The sequence below is a fragment of the Lactuca virosa genome, chromosome 4 (genome assembly GCF_052849685.1).
Source record: "Lactuca virosa cultivar CGN04683 chromosome 4, Lactuca_virosa_CGN04683_v6, whole genome shotgun sequence".
Lineage (NCBI taxonomy): Eukaryota > Viridiplantae > Streptophyta > Magnoliopsida > Asterales > Asteraceae > Lactuca > Lactuca virosa.
Window position 1 is genome coordinate 349,884,853 of NC_136429.1, and position 25,963 is coordinate 349,910,815.

At 36.1% G+C, this 25,963-nt stretch overlaps 2 protein-coding genes across 2 annotated transcripts; one reads left to right on the top strand and one right to left on the bottom strand.

The window, feature by feature from the left end:
- Positions 1–3,234: 3,234 nt before the first annotated feature.
- On the top strand, positions 3,235–8,679 carry LOC145108632 (mitogen-activated protein kinase kinase kinase 1-like). The gene is made up of 9 exons (XM_079045686.1): positions 3,235–4,333; positions 4,470–4,554; positions 4,648–4,710; positions 4,805–4,962; positions 5,829–5,901; positions 5,975–6,034; positions 6,894–7,004; positions 7,572–7,781; positions 8,545–8,679. Exons 1-8 carry the CDS (start codon positions 3,441–3,443, stop codon positions 7,767–7,769), a joined length of 1,641 nt encoding a protein of 546 aa, XP_078901812.1. The 5' UTR covers positions 3,235–3,440; the 3' UTR covers positions 7,770–7,781; positions 8,545–8,679.
- A 3,136-nt stretch (positions 8,680–11,815) lies between these two features.
- LOC145108633 (transmembrane 50A-like protein) lies at positions 11,816–14,349 on the bottom strand. The gene is made up of 4 exons (XM_079045687.1): positions 13,926–14,349; positions 13,733–13,820; positions 12,224–12,376; positions 11,816–12,065 (listed from the first exon to the last, which is right to left on the bottom strand). The coding sequence occupies exons 1-4, from the start codon at positions 14,056–14,058 to the stop codon at positions 12,032–12,034; spliced, it is 408 nt and encodes a 135-aa protein (XP_078901813.1). The 5' UTR covers positions 14,059–14,349; the 3' UTR covers positions 11,816–12,031.
- Positions 14,350–25,963: the final 11,614 nt, after the last annotated feature.

The window sequence follows — 25,963 nt, forward strand, 5'->3', positions numbered from 1 at the left end:
AAGTACAAACATACATTTTATACTATTTCAAGTACAAACATACATTTTACACTATTACAAGAGAACAAACATACAAACAGTCGGGTCTTGGGTAGAAGACAACTTTTCATTTCAAGTAGAAAATATGGGATTTTCTGGGAAGTATACTAACATTTTCAATAAAACTAATACAAACATTTGACACTAAATACTTATGAACTTACCAACTTAAATGTTGATACTCTCTTTCAAAATAACTTGTATTCTCAGGGAACCAGTAGACAGGTACGCCTGCACAGGTTTTCAGAAGACGGAGCATGTTCAAGACTCGTCTTTTAATTTGATATATATTTTTGGTGTCATACAACTATTCAAAGAACACACATGTATAAACTATTCTATTAATGCAACGGATCTTGTTGCTTGTTTTACTATTGTGCATTGTTATGATACTGTACATGACGTCCTTCACCCCCGAATGTTTCCGCCTTCTCGGTTTGGGGGTGTGACAGATTGGTATCTGTCACACCCCAGTCGGCGGCGGAAACACCGGGCGATGCAACGTCATTTCTCGTATCACAGTTATAAAACATACATTGAACTGTACAAAAGAATTTCATGGAATACATACCTTTATTGATGGTTCACACAAAATCCATTAATTAACTCCTTTGTTTCATCTATTTGCAAAAAAATTTCATTTTGTTCATGGAATTTTAGGTATACTTCCATTTTACCTCTGTTTTTGGTTAATATATATACATATTTATGTGTTGTGTTTGTGATGTTCATGTTTCTATTTCTTTTAAAACAAAAATAGTTTTGTTCAATAATCTCGTGGCTATGTGTGATGTTTGTGTGATGTGTGTATGGAATGGTTGATCCCTTCTAGGTTATTGTTGTTGATGCTGTAAGGTCTCAACCCAACAATCTCAAGGTTGTCATGTACGAATGAGCTTCCATTTGCATCCAAACAGATTTTTGTGGTTATTTGGTAAATTATTTTTCATGTTTTCATCTCTTATTTGACTTCAAGAATAATTAACTTATAATTGGTTTAAGTTTATTCAAAATTTGGATTAAGGTTGTTTTCATTTCAACTTCAAATTTACGGGCTATCACCACCACCTCTAGAAACCTTATGCCTACCAGTTGCCTCACTGTTCACATAAAAAACACACACATAAACGTCTCAAAGGTATGATTTTAAACCCTTGAATTAGTATATGTATAAAATTTGTCAAAATATATTGATCAGTATTTCAGTGCTTAGAAGTGTATATTATCTGTTCTAAATCAAAATATATGTGGATGAAATGCTTAGAAGTGTACATTTTGTGTTTGTGATCTAAGTACTAAGTCGATATGGTGCAATGGAGATGATTTTATCAACTCTACTTTAAGTCTTGAAATAAAAAGTATGTTATAAATGTGTTATGTTCTGATTTTCGAATTTGATTTAGCATATTGGTTTGGTAAACGATTATGAATAACATACTTCTGTTTTGTTGGTTTCAGTTGGTTTAGCACATTAGTCATCCATTTGACACCACTTGTGTATGTGGCTTTGGGAGTTAAACCTATGTACTTTCCCTAAAGTAAAGTTTTATAAAATTTAGCCTTATTATTGTTTATAATCCCTTTTATATTGTTTTTCTAGGGGAACAACTGTCAAATGATTGGATTCAAGGATGATGATGATACACCAGACGTTTTGATGGTGCACAAGGTAGACATACTGATTTAGATATACATGTGTCTTTATACTATAAAAGAACTTAATAAGATATATTTTGTGGGTATGGCGTTTCCATGGACAATTATAATTTACATCACAAGGAAAATATGAATGTATATTTGGCATCACAAGTCACAGATATACCATACTGGTTTAATCTAAATGTATATTATTATTTGGTATCGTAAGAAAACTTGGCAAATATTATTTCTATGAAATAAAGTAAATATATAATTAAGTAATGTGTTGTAATTAAAATAAAAAACTTCAAAATTCTCGGATAAAGATAACAAACTTTTTTTACTATAACCAACTCCCAAAAATTCAATTATGTTTGTCTCGAATCCTTTTGGCATTATGGTTAATATAATTAATCGTTTGAGTTCCTAATAAAAATGAGCAATATACCATCGTTAAAAATAATGTTCTAATGTATGTAATGTGTATTTTGATGGCATTCTAAAAATAAAAATTGAATTGTTTTAAATATTAAAGATAAATATCAAATTGTTTAATAAAGATGAAGACAAGGTTTAAAATATACATAAAACTTTACAAAAGACAAATAATATATAACATGTTTTCATATAATAACGTAATTGACATATTTTATATGTTAAAAATGTATCATGATTACATGTCAAATTTACTAAAAGGAAAATTATATCTGGTTTTATTGAATGTGTATATTAATTATAACTCAAAATAAGAATATATTTATATTTTTAAATAAAAAAGTAGGTCATAAGAAAACATAAATGAATTTATCAACGTTTGAGATTCGTACGAACAAAAGAACTATCAATGTTTTAACTTGGTTAATACGTAATGACTTTATGGTTTGATTTGATAGCTGAGAGGAAACAATTTACCGAATTGAATTAATCACCACTCGGAAACTAATTATCGAAAAGAAACTATTCAACACCTCCCCTTATCATTTTTTCCACAGCAACTAAAGGTTTTGAGAATTGACAAAAAGTTGTGAGACACATGAGGATTAAACACCTCGTACACGAGTTAAATTCTGAGGTTGAAATGGAATCACAAAGAAAAACCCAAAGAATTAGGGTTTCAATTTTTTCATTTAAGAACTCTTCACCTATCATATTGTTGTTATTCAACAGTTCAATGAAACTGAAATCTTTTTCTACTTACACATATGACACAGTTTCTTTTAACTTTGTTTCAGATTTTGTATTTGCTAGCATGACTCTTATTGACAATTGTTTAAATTACAGTAAACTATTTGCGTAAAAAAAATCGCCTTTAAAAAACTAATTTTTGAAAAAAATTATTCACATCCGTCGCTTGGCGAGGGTAAACGGCTAGTATATATATAATTTATTTATTCCGAAACTTAAAAAGATTCAACATTCATATTTTAAGCTTACAAAACTTTTAACGAGAAAAGAGGGGGGAACTTTTGCGGAAACTTCACTGTAAAAAGTGGTGGTGTGTGCGTGGGCGATATTCATATCTTGAAGCCCACCACCACACAAAAGTAAACAACCACCGCGACCTTCTCTTTCTTTGACTCTAGACGGCGTTTACCCCTCTCTTTCTTTTTCCCTCCGGGACGCGGGCAGTCAACCCTTTTGGAGATCGCCATTTTCCCGAGCAAGAAGTCAAGGTTCTACGGAGCAAAAGCTGATCCGACCATATCTCAATTGGCTGAACGATTTGAAGTTTGATGGGTTAAAGAGATCTCTTCTATCTCTCAATGCATCACTTGCCCCAGTTTCTCGTTATTAATGGCGATAGACGGAGAAAGAAGAAGACGCCAAAGAAGCCAAAGCTCGAGCGTATGAATGCAAGGAAGAACATCGAGTACGAGTTTTCCAGGACATCCACAGAGGAGGCTTCAGTGCGGTCATCAGCTGTTCGAGGTACTCGCTCACTTGACATACTACCCTCGTTAATTGATAGGACGAGCTTTCGGATTGATGGAAGTGATGCTGGGCAAGTTGAAATAATTTGTCGTAGTTTAGGGTTTGAAAGTCCCGAAGATTTTGGGATTCCCGTGTCATCCTGGGAAGCTAGAAAGATTCGGTCTACTTCCGATCTTCTTCCCACCTCTCGTTTAAATCTCGATACTGATCATGGTGCGACTGCGATTGAAGAAGAGCAACCAGCCGAAATTATTGGAAAGGAACGTAAATCCGATATTATTAGGGTTAGAGTTGGTAACGGAATTAAAGGTGTCCGGCCTCCAGTTCTTTCTCCCCCGTCTTGTTCTATTCCGAAATCCTTAATACATCATCACGATGCTGGATCCGAGTGGGATGTCGTAAGAAGTTTCGCCTCCATTTCCATTGAAGCCGGTTCTTCTTCTGATCATGTGAATCAACAACAAGGGTTTAGGCTGTCCGAGGAAGAAATAGGTGACGTGGAGAATGTTAGGATGAGACTTTCGGCATCGTGTTCTTTTACAACTTCCAATGAGGATGATTCATCAAGTACTACCACAGAGCCTACATCCAGTATATCACCAAATGGATACGGATCTAACATATCTACCAATGGAAGATTCAGACACATAACTATTACTCACTGGCAGAGGGGTGAGCTTCTGGGGCGTGGCTCATTTGGATCAGTCTATGAAGGCATTTGCGAGTAAGTGCTTGATTCTTTAATAAATAAATAATAGAGAGCAGTGCGTATTTGTAATTTTGTATAGTAGTCAGTCAGTCAGTAACTGGAGTTGCCAAGCAGATTTTGTCTCTTTAAATTGTTTGTTTGTTTGTTGCAGCGGTGGATGTTTTATTGCTGTGAAGGAAGTCTCTTTGCTTGATCAAGGTGAACAAGGAAGGCAGAGTGTACTCCAACTTGAACAGGTTGGTCTTGTCCTATATTACCATTATTATGATTATGATTATGATATGTAACTGCTGCCTGCTTGAGAACTATACTACTTCCTTCCACTCCAGGAAATTGCTCTTTTAAGTCAGTTTGAACATGAGAACATAGTTCGATACTATGGGACAGATAAGGTACTGCATTTCTTGTAGTTGTAGTTGTAGTTGTAGTTGTACTTGTGGAATATAAATTTATCTCCATCATTGGTTGGGTTGGGGTGGGTTGCAGGACGAGGCGAAGCTGTATATATTTCTTGAGCTTGTAACAAAAGGTTCCCTTTTAAGTCTGTATCAGAGATACCATCTTCAGGATTCTCAAGTTTCCTCCTACACACGCCAGATCTTACATGGTCTTAAGTATCTGCATGATCGCAGTGTCCTACACAGGTATTTATTTCCATATGCTATTTTTTTACCCATAGAAATCTATCTTTTGCCTCTATCTGCCAAATTAAACCACCAGCTATTCTTACATCATTCTCCAATGTGCTTTAAAAACTAGCCAGCTTACTCATTGCTACAATTTCATGCATTTTTCAAAGGGACAACAATGTTGTGATAAGATTTTTTTTTTCTTTTTTTATCCCTATGATTTGTAACTAACTCAACCGAGTGTTTGTGCCAGAGACTTCAATTAGTACATGATGGAAAGAAAATAAGGATATGTATCATATGAAAAATTTGTAGTTGCTATTTATGAGAAAAATCATTGTTCAATATATGAAATTATGAATGTTGTGCAATCAAATAGAGACATACATACATTCATATGATACATATCCTTCCTCTGTAATGTGTAACACACACACACATTATTGTATCTCTAAGCTAACCATTGAAGTTACCACCAAACTTCCCACATCTACCTGTAAAAACATGTGACTAAAGTCTAAAGGCACATTCTCTCTCTCTCTTGTTCTTTCTTAAAAAGAATACATGGTAGTATTGATAGTTGTAATCGAATCTAGGAAACTTGTGTGCATTTCTTGTGAGGTAAGACAGCAATATATATATATATATATATATATATATATATATATATATATATATATATATACAATGCTAGACTATGAAAACAAAATTAAATGAATCCCATCCCATGCAAGGTAACAAAGTCAACTGAAGAAACCTTAAATCATATATACAGTGGTGATCATAGATTTTATAGGGTGAAGTTTCTCTTCATTTACAAATATTATAGATGGCAAAGGATTTTTGAAGTTGTAGCATGTTATTACGTGCTTGTTTTTCAGGGATGTGAAGTGTGCAAACATATTGGTTGATGCTAATGGGTCAGTGAAACTTGCAGATTTTGGGCTGGCTAAGGTTGGGTTGCTATGATCTTCTTAATTAGTTGGTATTGGTAGTGTATTTCTTAAACCTTTCCTTTATTGTACAGGCCACTAAGTTCAATGATGTCAAGTCTTGCAAGGGAACTGCATTCTGGATGGCACCTGAGGTTTGTCTCACTTTTATTTTCCACAACCAATATTCATATATGCTATTGCCTATTGCAAATTTGCAATATGATATATTATAAAGCTTTAAGCTTTGTATTGTTTGTTTTCTGCTATTCTAGTTAGATGAGAATGAGATCCTCTATTTTGTGAACAGATAGATCTATGGAGCATTATTCGGGTAAAATGCAAGAAATGAAATGACAACCACAACCTTCTTTTATTTAAAAGTGCATTATAATATAAGCCAATCAATATCAATAGAATGAATAATCAATCTATTTCCATGCATCTTTGCCATAAAACTTGTAATGCAACCCCAACAGTACGGTAGCATTATTTCCATGCAATAGAAATAGTCATACTTATACTTAAAATAAATAACTTATTTTATTGAAGTATAGTATTAGTATGTATGAAATTAAGCCCCAAAACAACAGATTTCAATATCTTTGACATTATGCTGTTGAAGTATACTTGCTATATATATATATATATATATATATATATATATATACATACATACTAAGAGTTTAAGCACCAAAAACAACCAACTGATAATAAATAAGCATATGAAAAAGGTGGGGCAGGTATGTGTATGGTTTATTTGAAAGAGAAAGACCCCTGAAAAGTTGTTCAGTCTGTAATAAATTAAATGCAGCCTTAGGGTTTAAACTCAAGACAAAACCAATTGCTAAGGCTGTGGGTTACATTCACATGGCTTGAATTTGAATTTTCTTCATGTGGATGCCTTCCTGTATGTATAACACGACACAAGACTAGTTTCTTTTCTAGGTTATGAAATTTGATCATAATAAATTTTGATTTAGTAAGGCAAGGATGGATTTGGATTGTTTGCAGGTTGTAAATCAAAAAAAGAAGGGGTATGGACTTGCAGCAGACATATGGAGCCTTGGTTGCACTGTCTTGGAGATGTTGACACGTCAGATTCCATATTCCCCAATGGAATGTGTATGTATTTTTTCTTCTCTATTATTATTATTATTATTCTTTAATAATGTCTGTTGTTTATTTCCATGAGTCAGTCCTACTACCTATTCCGATGTTACTTTTACCCTTGCCAAGCCTCAGTAAAACAATAAAACTACACTACTTGGTACTTACTGCTAGGCTATTATATTTTATAAGTTTGTTATGGATTCTAGAGTACTTGTTTTAGCTTAACTGTGCCTCCTAGTAGTAGTAGTAGTATTGGTTCCGGTACCGTGTTCGTGTTGTTGAAATTTTAATACATTTTCTCAAATACTTCTTTTTCAACTCGTCTATGCTTTTGTTCTATTTTGGCTGACGCTTTTATTTATTTAGAACAATACTTGTAATTTTTTATTTAACGGAGAAATTGGTCAGTATCACAATCTGAAACTGAAACTGAAAGGATATAGCTTCTGGATTGGTTCTGTTTTAAAGAAGGTTATTTACTTAATTAATGCTTTGAACTGTGTAGATATAATATATTTTTAAAAAAGAAAAAAAAGAAGGTAATATTGTTGTGATGAACATGAACATGAACATGAACAGATGGCTGCATTATATAGAATTGGAAGCGGTAAGCCTCCACCGGTTCCAGATGGTGTTACAGGAGAGGCAAGGGATTTCATATTCCAATGCCTTCATGTCAATCCAAGAGATCGTCCAACTGCTGCTCAGCTCTTAAACCATCCATTTGTTACAAGGCCACTTCCTTCCTACAACTACAACTACAAGATCCTCAATTAAACCAGAATCAAGGTATTTATGTCTTATTATTACAACCTTTTCAACACAACAGGGTTTCTCTATTTATTGTTTGGGACAAAAGTAGCATTTTTTTTTTTTTTTAACATCCTCAATTCCTCATAACCAAAAACAGCCCATGCTCCAAAACCAACCTTAATGACTACTTGTTGGACTTTGTCTAGTGTCTACCCACCCACCAGATTGTGCTAGACTGAATTGTTTGTAGTATGAAAAGGAAAGAAAAGAATATAATTTTTTTCAATTATTACAAGCCTGTTTGTTGGGAGAATGGGATAGGATGGTGTATGTGTCTAGTAAAAAGAAGAGAGGGGTTGGTTTACTTGGTCAGAATTTGGTGTGTGTTTATGTACAAAGGTGAAGTCACTTTATTTTGAATGATGGCATTTATACAAAATAAAATAATAGTAGGCAATCTGGCATGTTTTTGGAAAATAAATTAGTATTAGTTTATTGTGTTTTCAGTAATACTACCAATATTAAGCTAAGGTAATGAATGTACAAAATGTGGCTTAATAGTTAATAGTTAATAATACTCTATGTCAATGGTAGTTTTCTATTAGTAATAGGAAAGTGTAGGATATGTAAGAAGGGCAATTTACTCGGTCTTGTCACTTGTGTGTGTGAATGATGATGGAAAAATGCAATTTTAGTTTTGGTGGTTAGTCTTGATAACTTTGTATTGTATGTATGTATGATGTATTTGTATGGTAACAAGATAATATTACATTGTGTTTAATGTTTATATTTATGACAGACACAGATGGGATGAGATGAGACGAGATGATGTGATGCAAGCAAGAATAGGGGAATGAAGGAGGGAGGCAGTATTAATATTAATATTAATATTAATATTAATATTAATATTAATTAAATAGTGTTGCGTTGGGTTAATGATGAAACAAACGTTGCTTCTGCTTCAGTTCTGTTGTGTTCCTATTTCCTACCAGTGATGGTGATGTTGAAGTATAGTAGCAGCGGCCACAGCTGTTTAGAGAGAGTAAAATGCTGTTTAGTTTGTTTGTACATCAATTCTTTTTGTTTTTGATGACGACGAATAGTAGTTGTAGTAGTTTAGTTTGAATTTGAAATGTAAGTAAGATTATTGTTATATTTAATGGCCAAGCATATAAGCATTTTGCTATCTAAATATTGAATCCTGTTGCATTTACTTTCTCCTATGAAATGTAAGTAAGATTATTGGCAATGGCTGGCTCACAACAGTACTTCTTGGGCTTACATTAGTTACATAAAAAAACCATCTACTTTCTCTTATGATTTAACTTTTACCATACTAATATTAAATACTCTTTACTCTAATGTCCACTATGTGATCTCACAATTTCATGTTGTTGTAAGAAACTGCAAAATCACAATTCTTGAACTTTGAAATACTTTTGGGACCGTTTCGTAAACTATTTGGGGCTGTTTGGTAATTTAACTAACCAAGATAGGACTGTTTTGGTTAAAATAAATCAAGCGAGGGATTGAAATGGTTTAATTGGAATTAAAGTTTGGGAATTGTACTGAAATGGTTTAACCAAGATAGGTATTTGTGTAAGATTTTTAGAAAAGAATTCAATATGCAAATAATACTTTATACACATGTGCGTATTAGTGTTGTTACTATATTTTAATTATATAACATATATACATTGTGATCATTTAATGTTTATTGACACATACTGTATATTTTACAAAAAAAAACTGTAGTAAACACATTTTTCATTTGATCATAAAACATGTCATATATAATACAATATGTCAAGCTGTGCGACTTAGTTCATGGATCACAGGTAACAGTAGTACATGAATTGTCTTAATAGATAGGCATATAATACAACAGCTAGTAAATTAGGTCGCTTGTAATCCATTTCGTCTTGAATGTTTGTTTAGTTATTTCCTAAGAATACATGTAGTTTTGAGGATCAACACAAGGTTGGTGAGAGTTATAGGTTTTCTGCTAACAACAATAATACTTTTAAATGTCTAAAAAGTATTTTCTTTGTAGGCATAACAATACTTAAAATTGTGTTTGTAAAAAGTCTTTGAAAGACAAAATATATCTTTGTATAAGTAAATCCATACTTAAAACTATGTTTGTAAAGAGTCTTTGAAAACCAAAATGTATCTTTGTATAAGTAAATCCATACTTAAAATAGTTTTGAAAGAAACCAAGCTCATGGTTTGAAGAGAAAGATTCTAGTTAATGTTTATAGTGAGTCCTATAACCGAACTATATGACTGAATATACCCCCTATAACGCTTAATTGGACGTTGTAGTAACAATAATAGACACTTATCTCCCGCTTCGATTGATCGATCGAGGTTGTAGCTAGCAACCGCAGGTGGGGATGTCAATCCCGTATAGATCTATGTATCTCGCTCCGAAGATTAATGGTTATAATAGTGTGAGTATGCTAAGTGTTTAGACTTAGCTAATGAATGTAGTCTCACTAAAAAGCCCTTAAATAAAGTATGTGAATAGTTGTCATCCCTAACTTAATTGTGGATAAGTCACTAGGCATAATTAATTTCATTGTATAAAGTTTATATATAAAGCCGAGTATGCTTGGTATGTATGTAAAAGTGTAATGTACTCGCTTTTATAAACATGTACGTTCCAAAGTAATGAACATATGTACAAGTATAAACTTTATGTATTTAAACATATAAATGTACATGCATAGTAATAGCTTGAATCCTTGAAATACTACAAAGTTTTATTACATACTTTTTATGACATACAATGTCACATAAAATCATATATATTTTGTATCATGTGACATTTGTTGTGTGGACTAGTTATTTCACGATAAAATAACTATAATATGTATATGAAAAGTTTATACTACTTTATTTGTAACAATATGTTACATTGTCAAATAACATTTTTATAAACTAGACTTATTGTATTTTCGCATCAAACGATAATTTGTTTGCATAAACAAAGAATATAGGCACATGTATCCCCACCCCCCGCGCGAAAATAATTAGAAATATTAAAAAAGGGTCGTAATCACTCACCTCGAAACGTGAATTTAATTTGTTTGGAATCGGTTTATTTTGAGAAACTTGTCGTGAGAAACCGCAAAACCACAATTCTTGAACTTTGAAATACTTTCGGGACTGTTTCATAATGAATTTAAACTATTTGGGGCTGTTTGGTAATTTAACTAACCAAAATATGACTGCTTTGGTTAAAATAAATCAAAGGAGGGACTGAAATGGTTTAATTGGAACTAAAGTTTGGGAATTAGACTCATCTTTTTAAGAAATCTCCAAGTGGGGGGGGGGGGGGGGGGACTATTTTGTTTAAAATACACCAAATTTTGGGGAATTGACTCATTTTGTAAACACAAAATGATTAAGGAATTTTTGTTTGCTTCGTCATTTGACTGATTGGGAGAAATAGGAACGAACGAAGATAACAACACACAGACACATCGATTCCTCATTATCATCCACTTACCTTCATTTGACTGATTGAGAGAAATAGGAACGAACGAAGATAACAACACACAGACACATCGATTCCTCATTATCATCCACTTACCTTCCTTCCTAGCTCACTGTATTTCTCCATCAAAATGGAAGCTTTTGCAAGCAACAATGGTTTTAGAAACCCTTTTCAAAAACCCTCTTCTTTCCAAGATCAAGACGTTTATGCTAAAAGATGATGTAGGAGAGTAGGGAGCATATTTTGGAAAGGATTGCATTGTATAATAGTGGTGACCGAATGAGGAGTTTAACATATTCTTAACCGGCTAAGGATTTGATTTTGAAATGGCGTCTCAATTATTAAGGCTAATTAGAAACAAAAAATCTAAGGCTAATTTAGAATCAGTGTATAAAACTTATGAATTTTATGGTAATAAACCTTCAAGAAACAACATTTTATATTACAACATCATGCTTCATTTTTCTTTTTTCCTTTTAACTATTAAAGTTGGTTTTATTTCATATACCAAAGATGATCACATACACAAACAAACACAAACACAAACACAAACACAAACACAAACACATTGAAAAGAAGCTGAGAAGCAAAGATAAACGATAACCAATAGGTAAGGAAGGTCATATAAACAAGTGTAAAATAATTCGGTCAATCACTCACTTTAAACACTGTGTTTTACTATGTATCTGTTGCTTGGATCATCATCAGAGCCACATACATATACAAGAGCAAGAGCATTTTAACACGCAAAACCACAAATGTCTCCCTTCACTCATTCCTCCTCTTACTCCGAATGAGATGTCCAATAAACAAGCCCACTGCACACAATTTAAAAAAAAAAAAAAAAAAAAGAACAAGTGGTTTGTTATTATTTCCCATAAAGAGTTGTATGGAATTTTTTTGAGAAAACGGAATAAATGATAACTTTAGGATTAAAAAGTGAAAAAAAAAAAGAAGCAAGATGAAGATAACTGACCTAATTAAGACAAGCACACACTGCAAAACACCTGCAGTTCCTGTCCAAGCAGAAGGACCTTCAGGCACAAGTGCGTCTTGTATCAACAACCCTACTGACGCTGCTAAGGACACAAATGACACAACATATGCTAGGAAAAGCCAAAGCTTCAACCTGAAAATAAGATCCCCAAATTAAACAAAATACAAATAGCAAGCAAACCGGATTTACAGCCTACACCATTTCCAAAAGGACAGCCGACAGCCCAATAGATTATCAATATCTAATTCCTAACTACTGACTGTAATTGCTCAGATATGCACTACAGTCTACAGGATCTAAAGACCATCTACCACATACAGAATCACTTAAAAAAACTTTTTACAGATTTAAATTTTATTTCCATTTCCTCCCTCAAGCATGATATAATTTGGTGTACTTCATATAAGGATCATATATGCATAGAGTGGTAAAGTCCACCGGTCAAAAAAGGCAATACAAGGGATAAGGGTTTTTATGTCATTTTACTTGTTATGTCTGTTTAGTAGAGACTTAGAGTATATGTAGGAGTCTTGTATTGGTTGTTGGGCATCATTTAACAGAATTCAATTGGGAGAGACTAAATTCTAGAAAGCTAGGGTTACATTTTCGAATTCAATAAAAACATATCAGAGCAAGTTTGATCCATAATGTTGAGATCTACAACATCAAGAATTTAGGAAACTGTAGTGATATTCAGAAGAACATCCAAGGATGTCTTGGCGAATCAAGAACGATTTGCAACTCTATTTGGAATGACGATTACATGACTTCACAAAGCCATTACCCTAATGCTGTTGCTACCAATAATTTGCCAAAATCATAAAAAAGAAAACCTCTAACCTAAATTTATATCATAATGGGCGGTGTGCCCCTAGTAAAACTACCATTCCCTCCCACTCACAATAAATGTGTTGCTTAAAAGATGTAAACATTTAGAAAATCTGGAATATTTTGATATCTAAATCCCCCAATATCACTACTAAAATATTGTTTCCAAGAGTTTAATTCATTTTGCAACAAAAATCTAAAAGATTGTCTTATGAAAATAAAAGAAGCCAGCTAATCATCTGAGAAAATAAACCAAACGTGTCATATCGATTCTATTTTCTAACGGAACATTCATTTTCTTTTTTACTTTCTATTCTCTGCAAACTCTTGGTGCTTAATGATTTAACTCCAACCCACATCATGTCTTTGAGTTTATTTATCATCTGTGACTGTGACTGAATTTTTGCACAGCAAAGTATGTATGTGCATGGATTGGTGCTTAAAAACTTGAAAAGAACATAAAATTCAAAAGCCACAATTAATTTAAAATGCTAATTTGAATTTGGTGATGAGGGAGTAAGAAATTAGCAAACCATCAACATTCCTTTGCAATTGTTGATAATAAGTAAAGGGGGGAAGTAATCAACAAATTCTACAAGATTAAGATGTGAACGATAACCAAATTAAAGATTACTGTACTAAACTCAAAAGATTTCATACCTCCATTCACCTTCTTCATAGGGAGAGTAGTCGATGTCCTCTCTTCTAACACAATTAAACATCAACGCAGCCAAAGATGCAAATATTCCTACAAGTACAACATGAAAACCCCAAAACAAATCGAATTAAATTTATATATACGAAAAAAAAAACAATCAACAAAAACCTAACCCTAGAGAGAAAGAGGGAGAACCAGGTAGGTAGTGGAGAAACGAGACTTGCACAGAACTGCAAACGACGGCGTCGACCCAAAACCACCAGCCGGCTCCAAAAACGGCGCCGGCAACGCCTGGACCAAATATTGCCCACAATTCAGACAAATCCATTGATCGATTCGAACGCTATCTCCCCGTGGGTCGGGCTTGTTGGGTACAGGAGATGCGTGCTACGTCAGCTTTATGCGATGGAAAACAAGGGATGAAATTGTAGAAAAGGTTTATGATTAGCTGACGATTATAATCGATCAATGAGTTTCTTGCTGCGCTGTAATTTTACTAGCAGAAATGCAGTAGGAACATCTACCATGGAAAGTTACATAAGGGTATTTAGAATGACACTATTTGGCCCTCAACTCTCACATATTTGTTCGAAAGGCCCCTAAGTTTGCTTGTGCCTTTTGTTTGAAGCCTCTATTTAAATATCAAAGCACTTGTAACATTAAAACTCATGTATTTATAATACTATTAGCTTTTTTAACATTAAAATTTAGGCGTTATTTTTAGTTTCTGGAGCTTTTAATATAAAGAAGTGTGTTTCATAAAACATATTTGTCGGGAATTATTTAATAACACTCCTCTCACGTTTTCTTATTGAAATGATGTACCTTTATAAACTTGTGAACTCACCAGCTATTTTATAGTTGACCCTCGTTTTTGCATGCTTTTCAGGGAACGGCCAGTGATCTTGTTAGTATCGAAAATATTGTAATATGTCGAAGTTTGTTGTGATAGTTTCGAAAGTTTTGTAATCTATTTACTAAGGCAATATAGGTTCGAAGTCTGATTGTCTAGTCCTTAGTATTTTTTTGTATACTTTCAGTTTTCCTATAAATAGGAGATGTACTCTGAGATAGATAAAACTTTTTGCCTGTAACTCTGTCTAAACACTCTCATTGTATATTGAAAGTATAAATGAGCTAAACCAGATCTTATTTACATCTCGTGTTTTGATTACTTTGTGAATTCTGATTTCTTTCTTATACTCGATTAAACACTTCTACAATTGGTATCAGAGCAGGAATCATACTGCAATGATCTGATTTTCATTATGAATCATCAGTTTTTGAGTCGTGATTTTGATTCAAAAGTTTCCGCACTTTTTGGTTCAGAAAATCATTCTTGATCTTCCGTTGTGATTCGATTCTGCAATTGAATTGTTTAGTCAAGTGATCGATTTGAAATTTCTGATCAATTCATTCATTCATTTGTCAAATTCATCAAGTTTTTTTTTTCTGAAAATCACGTGTGACAATCCAAAATTTCTATCTTGTAAAGTCAATCAAATCAATCAGAAGTCAGACTTGTTTCTGTTACCTTTTAGCCTTGTTAAGGGTCTGTTTGAGAGTTTCTAAGCTTAGTACCCTCAAGGATTGGATGTTAGGATGTGTTAACTTGGGATAGGAGGGATGCATGAGAACCAGAAAACTCATCAAGAAGTGTTCACGGCCGCAAACTAGGTTCACGGCCGTGAACCACCTCCTTATATATATATATATATATATATATATATATATATATATATATATATATAAGTGTTGATCATTTATCCCTTCACTTCTTCATCTCTTGGCCGTGATCACCCTCCTCTCTCTCAGCTATCTTCGACCGTGAACATTTCTAAGGCCTCAAACACGTAAGTGATTCACCCATTTTACTTGTTATTCACCTCATTCACGACTAGTGCCTAGATTTACATCCATAGAAACATCATTTTCATCACCATATTCAAGATCTTCAAGGGTTCATGACCGTGAACCCTTCATGAGGGTCGTGAACCCTTCATAGGATCTTGGGCCGTGAACACATCAAGAGGCCGTGAACCTCTCTTGTGTGGCTGTGATCATCTTTCAGCCTTCATTAAGTAGGTTTAACACTTCATTAAGAGTGTTTACCACATCCCTAGGTTGTTTCCTATACTTGTTAGTTGTTGTAGACACTAATTGTATGCACATATGTGTGATTATATGCTTAATAGGATCCATTTGTGCTTCGGGACTTCAATTGTGAACTCAAGCATCATATATCTATCTTTCATTTCAGATCACTCACAATCAGGTGAGTTCATACCCCTGCAATCAACCTTTTAACTGTTTTAAATGCTTTTTAGGGGGGGGGGGGATACAAGTTAAACACAATAGAATTGTGTTACATGTTACAGATAAAAACTTGCAAACATTTGAATTTTACAACTTTCCAACACTGTTAAACATCTTGTTCAAACCATTTTCAACAATTGTCAAACTACTTTTAAACATTATTAAACTTCGTTTCAAAACCCTTTTCAAACTACTTTAAATCTCTTTGCAAACTCTTTTACTTTCAAAACTATATGCATGCATATATTAGTGTATAAGTATACTTTAATGTACTTAGGACTATTGTTAATGACCTTGACTCCTGTTCCTTGTTTGGTTGTGGGCTTCGGGTAGGATTCACTAGTATGACTGTCGATTAACTTATGATTATACATACTAAATTCATACGTGAATATTAAATCGTATTTTCAAGTTATACTTAACTCAATTGTACATGTTGAGCAATTGAGCCTTTTCTACAGAACAGATAACAGAGCCAACATACTAGTAAACTATAATAGGTATAGTTTAAGGAACACACATATACATATACATTTACAAGAAACAAAGAGAACATATACATTACAAAAGGAACATATACAAAAGGAACACTTACAAAAGGAAATATATGCACAATAACATATACATGATAACTAAAATGTGAGATACTACTTCATGACGCAACAATACATTGTTGTGCCACGTTTTGTAACCATAATCTCATGGAGGGAGAGCGGGCATTATGTGTATAGATCTATACGGGACTGACAATCCCACACCCCCGACTGTTAGCTACAGTCCCAGCCGGCAAGGCGAAGGGGTGACAAATGTCACATATTCAGTTTCGACGCCAGAAGGTCGTCGTGTTCATTCTTGTAGGTTAGCATGGTTACAACCTTATCACATTATAACCCTAATTAAACCAACTTAATTATAGGGTTGTCATTATATCAGTAGCTTATGGTACATCAAATACGACTATGAGTCTTCATTTTTCCATTTCATTATACAATGATGGTATCGCTAGGTTAAAACACACTACTTTCTAGTAAAAGATAGTAACTATATGGAAAACATACTTTTATACATATATAAAGTACTACTACTATACTTTCTATACTATTTTCAAGTACAAATACAAACAACAACCTTTTTACATGAGAACGAACATGCAAACAATCGGGCCTCGGGTAGAAGGTTACATTTCATTTAAAGTAGGAAATATAGGATTTTCTGGGAAAGTAAACAAACATTTTCATGATACAAACACAAACATTTTACTATATAGATACAAACATTTTACAACACAAGTACAAACAAATGACACTAAATACTTATGAACTCACCAACATTTATGCTGATACTCTCTTTCAAAATAACTTGTATTCTCAGGGAACCAGTAGACAGGTACAATCATTCAGCTTTTGAGAAGACGGAGTGGATTCAAGACTCGTCATTATTCTGATTATACACTTTTGGTGTCATTTAAACTTTACGAAAGAACATACATGTATTTAACTATTCTATTAATGCAATAGATGTTGTTGCTTGTTTTACTATTATGCATTGTTATGATACTGTACATGACGTCCTCCACCCTCGAATGTTTCCACCAATTCGGTTTAGGGGTGTGACAGATTGGTATCATAGCATTGTTTATAGTGAACTGAGTATATCAACCTATAAAAGATATACAACTATAAATACATTAGGATTAAAATACTCTGACCAAGAGGTATACTTTTAAAATATAGCAAATATTTTACTAAAAGTATACATACATGCATTCATACTAAACCCGGTATCATACTAGAACAGAACAAAAATATTGTGATTGTTGAACAGCACAAGTAGGCTTGGGGATGTATAGTCAGGTCTGGGAATGACATAGCCTGATCAAGTATGTCTATCCGAGAAGTGATTAGCATATGCCCAGGAATGGTTGTGATGCTGCAACATGTCTAAAACTTACCAACACTATCCATAAAGAACATTGATAACATAAAGCAAACATTTAAAATACTATAGGAGTATTTTGTGATACTATAACTAACTTATGTGAAAACTAAAGACCCTTATTAGTAGATCTATAATGATTGAGTGGATACGCTAAGGTCATATATAATTAAAGATTTTATAGAGTCAGAATCTATGACTATCGCTTTACTTCCTGTTCCTTGTTTGGTTGTGGACTTAGAGTTGGGTCATTTATTCGAAGGTCTATTTTATCTCAAAAATTATATATAACTGGTATGCACTATTTGATTTTAGAATTAACTAATGAGGATCACTCCCCTATAAGTATTATTAGATTAGACGTCTATTAACTATTTCTTTCACCCCTATTCTCGCATAGATATCATGGTGGGATTTCATCCTCATAGAGATCCATACTTCCCTAACCAAGGGAATGGAGGTTGGTTAGAGGCTGAACCTGAAGAAGAGTTCGAGGAAGAAATGAATGAAGATGCCGACTTAGAGCCTAAGGTCGAGAATCTACCCCTTGTGGCTCCAATTCCAAACCCTAACCCTCGAACAGAGTTTCAAGGCCCAACACCTCCGTGGGCAGTAAACTTAAATAGGTGGGGCCAAGAGCAAGGACAACCCCCACCATACAATGGGGACCGCAACTTTTACAACTTGAGCGAGGGAGGCTCACCAGACAGAGTCCTTCCCATCTTGGTTTGCCGAGTAGCTCGCAATGTTGAGCTAGGTATGGCATCCATTCAATAGACCGTGGAACTTGATGCGGACAACAACGCCAATACGGTTCGTATTCGTAATCTTGAATTTGCTCATGAGAGAGCTATGAGAGGCAATGAGGCTCTGCAGCAAGAGCTAGCTGCCACTCGAGCAGAAGTCATAGAGCTCCGAGCACGCCAGACAGTGTATGAGAGACACCTGCTTGATGTGGAGCGTCAGCTGGCTGAACTGAGGGTTCGTCCGAGCGGTGCCCGTCGCCAGTAGAAGATGCCCTACTCATCATTTCTTTTGGTTTAAGGAATAGCCTTCTTATCTATGCTCTAAGTAGCACTTTTTCCCTGTAAATATTCCTGTTTAGCAAGCACTATTTCACTAGGTCCTTATGCTTGCAAGTTTTCCCGCTGTTGGTATGTTGTAGACCTACTCCTAGGTCAAATTTTCTGAACTCTGTGGAGTTTCTATACCAACTGTATTGACATATATCTAGTTTCTTTAAGATTGCTATCAGATCTATGTTAAGTTCAATATTATTCAAACCATATAAATCTATCAAAGTCTCATCAACCATTTTATCTTTAAAACTATAGCTGAAAGATGCCGCCTCGTAAACGTCCCGTCAGAAATCCCCCAATAACTCAAACCCCAACTCCACCGCCACCACCTCCTCTACAGTTCGATGCGGTGATGTTTCAAGCTGTTGTGACTGCGGATGTAACCACAACCATGACACAGATCAATTCTGGCGGTACCAGTGGAGCCGAAACGGGTGTTAACTCCACCCAAGGTGACAGTCAGACACGTACAAGGCAGTGCACCTATAACGATTTCATCAAATACAAACCGAGATTCTTCAAGGGGACCGGAGGAATCATTACTCTATCGCAATGGTTTGAAAAGACGGAGTCGATCTTCGAGATCTGCTCCTGCCCAGAAGGAAGCAAAGTAAAATTTGTTGCCTGCACCTTCTCCGAAAGGGACCTGACATGGTGGAATGGCCATGTCAAGTCACTCACTCTGGTAGTGGCTAACACAATGGGCTAGGAGACACTTAAGGATCTAATGAAAAAGGAGTACTGCCCGAGGGGCAAAGTTTAGAAGCTCGAGGAAGAGCTGTGGAGCCTTAAGATGAAAGGTTCCGACATAGTGACATATACGACCAGGTTCAGTGATCTAGTGACACTATGTCCAAATATGGTCCCAACTGAAAACAAGAAGATAGAGAGATACATCTGGGGACTATTACCTCCATTTCAAGGGAATGTCCTGTCTTCAAACCCTGTAACATTTGACAGTGCCAAGCAATTGGCTCAAAGGATTATCGACCACGGGGTCCCTCCACCAGCGACAACTACAACTGATGTCCCAGCACCAGCCAGAGCGACTGACAACAAGAGGAAGTTTTGGGATAGAAAGAAGAGCAAATTAGCACAACCTTCTGCCAAGAAACAACAGGTTGTGGCTGTTCGTGTTGCAACGACCCTTGCTGCCCCTACGCCAACGAAACAATATGCGGGGAGCTTACCCAAGTGCAACAAGTGCAATTTCCACCATAATGGCCCCTGCCGGGAGATGCACTATATCAACTGTGACAAGAAAGGCCACACGGTCCGATTCTGCAAGGCACCGCCTAAACCAATCTACCAGGTCCCTGGTACAGGAGCGAGCCAGGCCTGTTATGGTTGCGGCGAGACGGGGCACTTCAAGAGGAACTGCCCTAAGGCAGGGAATACAGGTGGAGCAGGAAGACTACTTGCTATTGGTCACAATGAAGCCGTGGCAGACCCTACGGTGGTCACGGGTACGTTTCTCCTCAATAACTCATATGCATGCATACTATTTGATAGTGGAGCGGAGAGGAGTTTCGTGAATCAGGAATTTAAACACTTACTTAATCAAGCACCGTAAGCACTAAAAGAAACCTTCGTTGTAGAAATGGCTAACGAAAAAACCAAGAGCTCTAACGAGATTTATGTAGGTTGTACCCTCACGCTAGGTAACTATTCGTTTCCAATCGACCTCATGCTTGTGTCAATCAAAAGTTTCAACGTCATCGTGGGCATGGACTGGTTGAGTCTCAACCATGCTGACATTCTTTGTTTCGAGAAAGCCATCCGTCTAAATCTACCGAGTAGTGAAACCCTAGTGATCTACGGCGACAAACCAGGTGCGAGCCTCTGGATCATTTCATGCATGGAAGCGCAGAAGTACTTACAGAAGGAGTGCAATGTATTCTTAGCTCACGTTGTAGACACGAACAAAAAGGTGAAAGACCTGAAGGACATCCCTGACGTCTGTGACTTTCCTGATGTTTTTTCCTGAAGATCTTCCAGGAGTACCACCGCAACGAAAAGTCGAGTTCAGAATCGACTTAATTCCTGGAACGACCCCTATAGCCAAATCGCCTTATCGTCTAGCACCAGCCGAGATGCAGGAACTATCCAGTCAACTAAACGAACTCCTTAGCAAAGGATTCATTTGGCCAAGCTTCTCACCCTAGGGAGCGTCGGTCTTGTTCGTGAAGAAGAAAGACGGATCTTTCCGTATGTGCATCGATTACCGCGAGCTCAAAAAGTTAACCATCAAGAACCGATACCCTCTACCACGCATCGACGATTATTCGACCAACTCCAAGGAGCGAGCTACTTCTCAAAGATTGATCTAAGATCCGGGTACCATCAGTTGCGGATTCTAGAGGAAGATGTTCGTAAAACAGCCTTCCAGACTCGTTATGGTCACTACGAGTTCGTCGTGATGCCCTTCGGATTAACCAACGCGCCCGCAGTGTTCATGGATCTAATGAACAGAGTGTGCCGACCGTACTTAGATAAGTTCGTGATTGTATTCATCGACGATATACTTGTCTATTTGTGCAGTAAGGAGGAGCATAGTCAACATCTACGCCAAGTCTTGGAAACACTACGAGCAGAGAAACTGTATGCGAAGTTCTCAAAATGCGAATTTTAGATTCGAAGAGTTGAATTTCTGGGTCATGTGGTTAGCAAAGAAGGAATTCATGTGGATCCTTCCAATATTAAGGCTATCGAGAACTGGTCAGCGCCAAGAACGCCTACTGAGATTTGTTAATTTCTAGACCTAGCTGGCTACTACCGCAGATTCATTCAAAACTTCTCAAGAATAGCAAAGCCACTTACCACCCTAACTCAGAAGGGTGTGACTTTTAATTGGGAAGAAAAACAAGAGAAAGTGTCCCAAACACTAAAACAAGCCCTCTGCAGCGCACCGATACTATCTCTGCCAGAAGGGATAGAAGACTTTATAGTGTACTGTGACGCATCTAACCAAGGGCTAGGTTGTGTTCTGATGCAACGAGGAAAGGTCATCGCCTATGCCTCAAGACAGCTGAAGACACACAAAGTTAACTATACTACGCACGATCTTGAGTTAGGAGCAGTCGTATTTGCTCTGAAGATCTAGAGACACTACTTATACGGAACAAAGAGCACTATCTTTACGGATCACAAAAGCCTTCAACACATACTCAACCAGAAGGAACTCAACATGAGGCAACGACGGTGGGTCGAGCTACTAAATGACTACGAATGCGAAATTCGTTATCATCCCGACAAAGCCAATGTAGTAGCTGACGTCCTAAGTCAGAAGGAGTACTCAGGTCGTAAAGTCAAATCATTGACCATGACTATCCATTCACACCTGTCCGCACAAATTAAGGAGGCTCAGTAGGAAGCCTTGAAACCTGAAAATATGGCAGGTGAAACCCTGAGAGGAATGGACAAGAATCTAGAAGTCAAGGGTAACGGAGCTTTATATCTCATGGACCGGATCTGGACACCGAGACACGGTGGTTTCAGAGACGTGGTAATGAAAGAAGCACACAACACTCGATATTCCGTTCACCCATGTTCAGATAAGATGTATCTGGATCTCAAAAAGTCATACTAGTGGCCTAACATGAAAGCAGAGATAGCTACCTTCGTGGGCAAGTGCCTTACTTGCGCCAAGGTTAAGGTCGAATACCAGAAACCCTCAGGTTTACTTCAGCAACCAGAGATACCTGAGTGGAAGTGGGAGCGGATTGCTATGGACTTCATAAACAAGTTGCCCAAGACAGCAGGTGATCACGATACCATTTGGGTGATCGTTGACAGGTTGACCAAGTCCGCACACTTCCTACCGATCAAAAAACAGACAAGATAGAGAAGATGACCAGAACATACATCAGAGAGATCGTTCGACTGCATGGGGTACCTATATCCATTATCTCAGATAGAGATAGTAGGTTCACCTCGAGGTTCTGGCAGTCACTACAAAAGTCTTTGGGAACCAGGCTGGACATGAGTACAGCCTATCATCTGCAGACTGACGGACAGAGTGAGAGGACGATTCAAACCCTAGAAGATATGTTGTGAGCCTGTGTGATTGATTTCGGAAGGCTTGGGATACTCATTTACCACTTGTCGAATTCTCATACAATAATAGTTATCACATTAGTATAAAGGCTGCTCCATTTGAAGCCCTTTATGGTCGGAAGTGCAGATCCCCTCTGTGCTGGGCTGAGGTGGGCGACACGCAACTAGCCCGGGGACAAGTTCCCCACAACACTCTCACCGGTCCGGAAATCATCCGAGAGACTACAGAGAAGATTGTTCAAATTCACGAGCGACTGAAAGCTTCGAGATCGACAGAAAAGCTACGCAGACAAACAACGTAAACCCTTGGAATTCCAGGTCGGAGACTTTGTGCTATTGAAAGTCCCGCCCTGGAAGGGCATGATACGCTTCGGTAAGCATGGTAAACTTAATCCAAGGTATATTGGGCCTTTCGAGATCCTCGCTAGAATCGGCCTGGTAGCTTACAAACTTCGTCTACCGCAAGAACTTAACAACGTACACCCTACGTTTCACGTGTCGAACCTGAAGAAGTGTCTGTCCGATGAGACACTTGTGATACCTCTCGACGAGATCGAACTGAATGAAAACTTACATTTCGTGGAAGAACCGGTCGAGATCATGGACAGGGAAGTCAAGCGAACGAAACAAAGTCGTATTCCTATAGTGAAGGTCCGCTGGAATGCCAAGAGGGGACCCGAATTCACTTAGGACCGGGAGGATCAAATGAAACTTAAGTATCCTCATCTTTTCCCTTAGTCTATGTCTAATTTTATTCTTAATTTCGGGACGAAATTCCCTTTAACAGGGGGATGATGTGACAACCCGAAATTTCTATCTTGTAAAGTCAATCAAATCAATCAGAACTCAGACTTGTTTCTGTTACCTTTTAGCCTTGTTAAGGGTCTGTTTGAGAGTTTCTAAACTTAGTACCCTCAAGGATTGGATATTAGGATGTGTTAACTTGGGATAGGAGGGATGCATGAGAACCAGAAAACTCATCAAGAAGTGTTCACGGCTGCAAACTAGGTTCACGGCCGTGAACCTGTTGGATTAGTGTCTAAGTCCATAACTATTTTGGTATGTACTTGACCCGATGGTGCATGGTCCTTTTGGGTTGCCTTCACCAAAGCAACTTGATAGGATGAATTATGGAGAAAGAGGATTAATTATGATTTATTAATATATTATGAGAATAATATATTAAAGGAGAAATCATATTGTTTAATTAATATTAGTCAATAATTAATTAAGAATTAATTTTGTGGCTAAAAGAGATTAATTAAACTTAGGGGACTAGAACTATCAATTGTGTGATAGTTAAATATTGGGCTAATGGACTCCATATTAGAGGAGTGGACGAATTCTATGGGGAAACCCATTAGAAATCGTCCAAGGCCTCTAAGGAGGGAGTCTATGGGCTGCTTAGGGCCTAAGCAGTCAAATTAGGGTTTCCTTTTTAGATAACCCTAATAGCCTCACTATTTAAGAACCCCTAGGGCACCAAAAACGTGGCTAAGAGTTTCCTTAGGGTTTCTAGACGTTTTTGAGTGCCTCTCCTCTTTTCCTTCTTCATCCTTTTGCTCTTGGTGTTTGTGAGCCATTAGAGGTGTGACATTTGTGACACTAAGCTTTCAGAAGCCAATTACAAGGAGGAATTGAGATTTTTATTCCTACATAACAATCAAGGTAAGATCTAAACCCTAATTCCTTTGTTAATATCATTATTGTATGCTAGATCTAGGGTTTATGGCTTTGGATGATTATTGCATGTTCATTAGACAAACTAGATCCAAAGCTTTAGGGTTTGTATGTACACCATAGGAATGATGTAGTGCTCAAAACCCATCAGTGGTATCAGAGCCTAGGCTGTTTGTTTGATGTATTTGATGCTTAATTGTTCATTGCTTGCTTAAAAATCGATTTTTTAGGTTTCTGACTGGCAGACTCGCCGAGTCCATGAATGGACTCGACTAGTAGGTCCTACTCGACGAGTTCCATTGTGGACTCAACGAGTCCAAGGGTCTGTTGCCGGATTTTTCGATTTTCCTGCCAGATTTTGTTGAGGATTACTTCCAAAACTCGTTTTTCTTGCCTAAAACTGATTTTTTATGTTTGGAATGGTTATCTTCATCAAAATTGATGGATTTGGTTATTTTTGGATAATATAGGATTATTATTAGTCATATATTTAACCTAGTAAGTTTGAAAAGTTTCAATTTACACCCTTGAGGTTTTATAATTTAAATTTGAACTTAAATGTTATAGTTTTTGAAATTTAAATAGTTTAAACCCAAATGTTTTGAAAGGTTTCAAAACTTGTCCTCAAGTTTTGGAATTTAAATTTTTTATTAAAAGTTTAATTTTTGAAAATTTTAAATTCTAAAACCCTAAGTTTTGAAAAGTTCAAAGTACCCCTCATGGTTTTATTAAGTTAATTAAAAGTGTAATTAAAAGAGAGTTATTAAATTTAAAATGATATGGTTTATATATAGTTAAATTAAAGGTGTAATTTATAAAATTAAACCACCTAGTATTTTAAAAGTGTAAAATACACCATTGTACTATATATAACATTAAAAGTCTAATATTATTTATGTATAACTTAAACTGCTAGTCTTACCGTTAGTAGGCCTCATTCACGAAGCTGGTCTATATGGGGTGTTTAAGGAAATTGCCTATAAAATGGCGATTGAATGGGTATCCACTCTTATCCACCGCACTCTTGACTAGTGGAGGGTCGTTAGCCGAACGGGTAGGATATGGCAAACCTTCTCCTCATTAAAAGTATAATGAATTATAAAGTAACTAAATGTTTTTACAAAATTCCCAATCCTAGTTACTTTAGGTAAAAGTGAATTGATGCAA